At 32.5% G+C, this 3,735-nt stretch overlaps 1 protein-coding gene across 1 annotated transcript; it reads right to left on the bottom strand.

The window, feature by feature from the left end:
* Window positions 1-447: 447 nt before the first annotated feature.
* On the bottom strand, window positions 448-3,526 carry LOC117173387 (protein distal antenna-like). Its single transcript, XM_033361915.1, has one exon. It carries the CDS (start codon window positions 3,281-3,283, stop codon window positions 2,489-2,491), a length of 795 nt encoding a protein of 264 aa, XP_033217806.1. The 5' UTR covers window positions 3,284-3,526; the 3' UTR covers window positions 448-2,488.
* Between the last annotated feature and the right edge of the window lie 209 nt (window positions 3,527-3,735).

Below are 3,735 nucleotides of genomic sequence, written 5' to 3' on the forward strand. Positions count from 1 at the left end.
CACACTTTATTTTCTCGAATCGTTATATTTTTGAATCAAATCTTTTCGTTTTGATTCAACAAATCAATAGCTACAAAATCAAAGCAAACTTTGATAGAAATTGAACATTGAACTTTTTATCATCAAAATTTTGAGAAAATGTGCTCCTCCAGTGAAGAAATTCGCCGTGCATTTTCTCAAGACCTAATCGTATTTTTGAATACAAATTGTTTTCAAAGTGGAAAAAACATGCTCCACCAGCAAAAAAAGAACTTTCTCCCCAAATTTTCTCAGAATCTAAAAACCTTTTGTAATTAAATTTGTCAGTGTTCAATTCAGTACTGATAAATCTCAAAAGAACTGTTAAATATTTTTTTTTTTAATTAAAATTTTGGTTTTTGAAGACGTTTTTAAAACAGTGAAAATGTGGTTTAGGCCTTTACGGAATGCTAATTTTCAGTTATAAGATACGTTTAACTATCAGTTTATTCGCCGATAAATATTTTCGGACAATGTTTCACACAAAAAGGTGTTTCTTTCACAAATAAAAATTTGTCTGCAAAAAAAGTACAATTTTCGGTTCATATACGTAAACGTGCGAAGTGGACAATACATGTCAACAGTGGAGTTTTTTAAGGCTATATATTACTTACTAGTAGTATATATCGATTTGAAAATTTAAGAAATTAACTAAAAGGCATTAAGAAACTTTCTTATAGTCCTAAATTTTTTTAATTACACAAAAATTTAATTTTTGCAATTAGAAAAATGTAGTACCATAAAAAAGTTCCTTAGTGTACTTTATAAATTTTCGAAACGTTCAACTCGATATCATATTTCGTGGACGAGAATTGTTCACACATCGGTAAAATATTAATCGGGTAAGTATTATATGGGCTTAAGAGTGTTGTGCCAAAAATAAAGTCTGTGAAAAAATGGTTTTTCTATGTTTTAAGAACCATAATAATATTACTGTTGATGCCATTATAAATCAGAAACAAATTTTTGAAAAATTTTTGAATTCTAATAAATTATGCCTTATATTTTTGGACAGAAGATTCTCTACAACTCAATTTTTTCTAATTTTGAAAAAAAATCAATGGTTAAAATAGTTGAAAAATTTTTTTAAAAGAAAATTGCATTAAAGCAAATAACTATATTTTATTATTTACTCATTTTCAAAATTGGAAGGAGTAAAGTCGCCGAAAATTTTTCCCGTACAAATAAACCATAATTAAAAAATTCAACAATTTTTTTGAAATTGGTAAGAAGATAGAATAAGAAAAAATAACAAAAAATATTCTTATAATAATTATTTTCCGTATGCTTGCATTTTTTTCGTAAAAAAGTATGTTTTATCTTTCATAAGACTACCAGAGACCTGATTTTTGGCAAAAACTACCATAACTAAATAAAAAAATGAGTATTATAAAATGGAAATTGTGACTATATTGACTAGTTCCCGCAGACTCCAACATATATAAAATAATCTAAGATTCGTAGCTTATAGATTTTCTCAGTGTTTTTTTTTTTCATTTGATAACTTTTTATCAAATTTTTTTACTCCAACATGTATAAAATAATCCAATATTTGTCACTTATAGATTTTCTCAGTTTTTTTAAATACATTTGATAAATTTTTTATCAATTTATTTCCTCGATTACAAAATATCAATACAAAAAATATAATTACGCAATTTAGCAAGTGAGAGAAATGTGACAAAAAGTTCTTTGATACCATTAAAAAGACAAGCTGAATTAAAAGAGAAAATAAAGTTTCTTGAAAGAAATTTTTGTTCACCAAGGAATAACCATATATGAGGGCTGTTCAATTTCATTGCGCATTCTTTTTAGTTAGAAAAACGTAGTAGCTTTTCTAGTTTTCAAATAAAAATAAAAAACGGTCTTTTGGCAAAAATCGGAATTAGAAAATATGCATTAAAAAAAAATTTATTCATTTTTTTCTGACACCGAGTGGCAAAAAAACTTATAGCGACAAAAATTCGCAGAAAGATATCATGCAGTTTTTTGGAAAGTTTCACATCGAAATATTTTATAACTTGGGAGCAGGAATGATTTTAGTTTATGGTAGCGCTTGAGTTATCGAGTTTGCTATAGGTTCCGGGCCTAGCGCTGCCGCACACTCCGCGTCGCGGGCGTAAGACCCGGAGTCTAAACTAAACTCGAAGGCTATCATAAACTAAAATCATTACTGCTCCTAACCCATTCAATATTTTCATCTCAAACTTTCTGAAAAACTTTATCATACCTTTCTCTAAATTTCTGTCGCGAAAAGTTTAATGTGCCCTTATTGCATCCGGGTTTATTTACTGGCCATGTATGAAATAAATGTTTATTTACTGGGTTTTAACTCGGTTATGAGTATATCACTGGGTTTATGAGCTCACTCGTTTAAAAGAATTCACTTCCTTAAAACTACAGTCTTCCATAAAACTTAAATTGAAATCTAGATAGAAAGATTCCAAAAATTGAACAGACTCAGCACGAATTAATTCCAAGGGCTTGCATTTCTACCATCTAGATACTGAAAAATTATACCATTTCCAGGGTACTCGGTGCTCCACTTCAATTCGGATAAATCCCTCTCGTTTCTGTGTGTCTTCATGTTGTCCAGCAAGAACTTGAACTGCTTGAATTTGACTCTCTCTGATGGATCCGAACACTCATCAATCCACTTGAAAAATTGTTCTCCATGCTTGATAGCCTCTGCTACAGACTTTGGAGCATCTTCTGTTTCGGAATGATGACTGAGTAGTTTAGTCATCCAAGGGGATTCATCAATCCTTTTTTTATTGATGCTACTCTTCCTGGGATTAGGGTGACAGTGTGTCGAAGTCAATTCCAGATGTTGGAAAAAAAGCTTCTCCTCCTCCAAGTAGTTTGTTGGTTGCTGGAAATTTTGCCTCAGCTTCTTCAGAGGCGGAGCCTCATCGTCGCTGGATTGAATCACTTCATGAGCTTCTGAAGACAATGCTGGAGAGTGAGCCATGCTCTCTGGAGAAAAAGTGTTTGCCATGTTTTGGATTTTCTCTACTGATTTGCACCAACCCCGAAGAGTAGATTCTGGAATACCAATGTCTCTTGCGACTGATGATTTCCTTTCTCCATTTTTGACCCTCTCGATTGCCTCAATCTTCTCTGCTGGTGACTTTAAGGACCTTTTTACTCTGCAGGATCTGGCTCTTCTCGCGTTCACACTTTTTTGAATATCTTCTAAAATTCTTTGGTAGAATTCTGTCTTCTTCGTTGACAAATCCTCCGTCTTTTTTATTGACAAATCCATGGCCGTGTCAAGAAGACACAAAGATCCTTCGTCAAGAAGACACTTACTTAATTCAGATTAGATAAAACTTGATAAAAGCAATCATCAAGATAGGACACCACCGATTTATTTTCAGGAGGTAATTTGAAAGCATTTGCTTAAACTATCTTTTTATCAAGAAATGCAGCGCTGCATTAAGGACAAGTGAAAAGTGAAGCTGAAGACAACTGAAGAACTGAATCAACCGAAGAGTGGACGTTGGTTCTTTTCATTGCCCTCTTCACGACCAGGAGTGCGATTCGCAATAATGATCGCAGCTTTTTGATTGGTTCGCTGAAATCGACTCACGACACTTTAACGTAGAACTGACCCGCCCCCAGGACCCCTACCACTAGACAGAAAAACCGAGAGTTGGTATGACCTGAAAGGTTCATTATTTTTTTATTTTATTTTTCTTTTTCTAAGAGGGCATG

Source organism: Belonocnema kinseyi, chromosome 5, assembly GCF_010883055.1.
Source record: "Belonocnema kinseyi isolate 2016_QV_RU_SX_M_011 chromosome 5, B_treatae_v1, whole genome shotgun sequence".
Taxonomy (NCBI): domain Eukaryota; kingdom Metazoa; phylum Arthropoda; class Insecta; order Hymenoptera; family Cynipidae; genus Belonocnema; species Belonocnema kinseyi.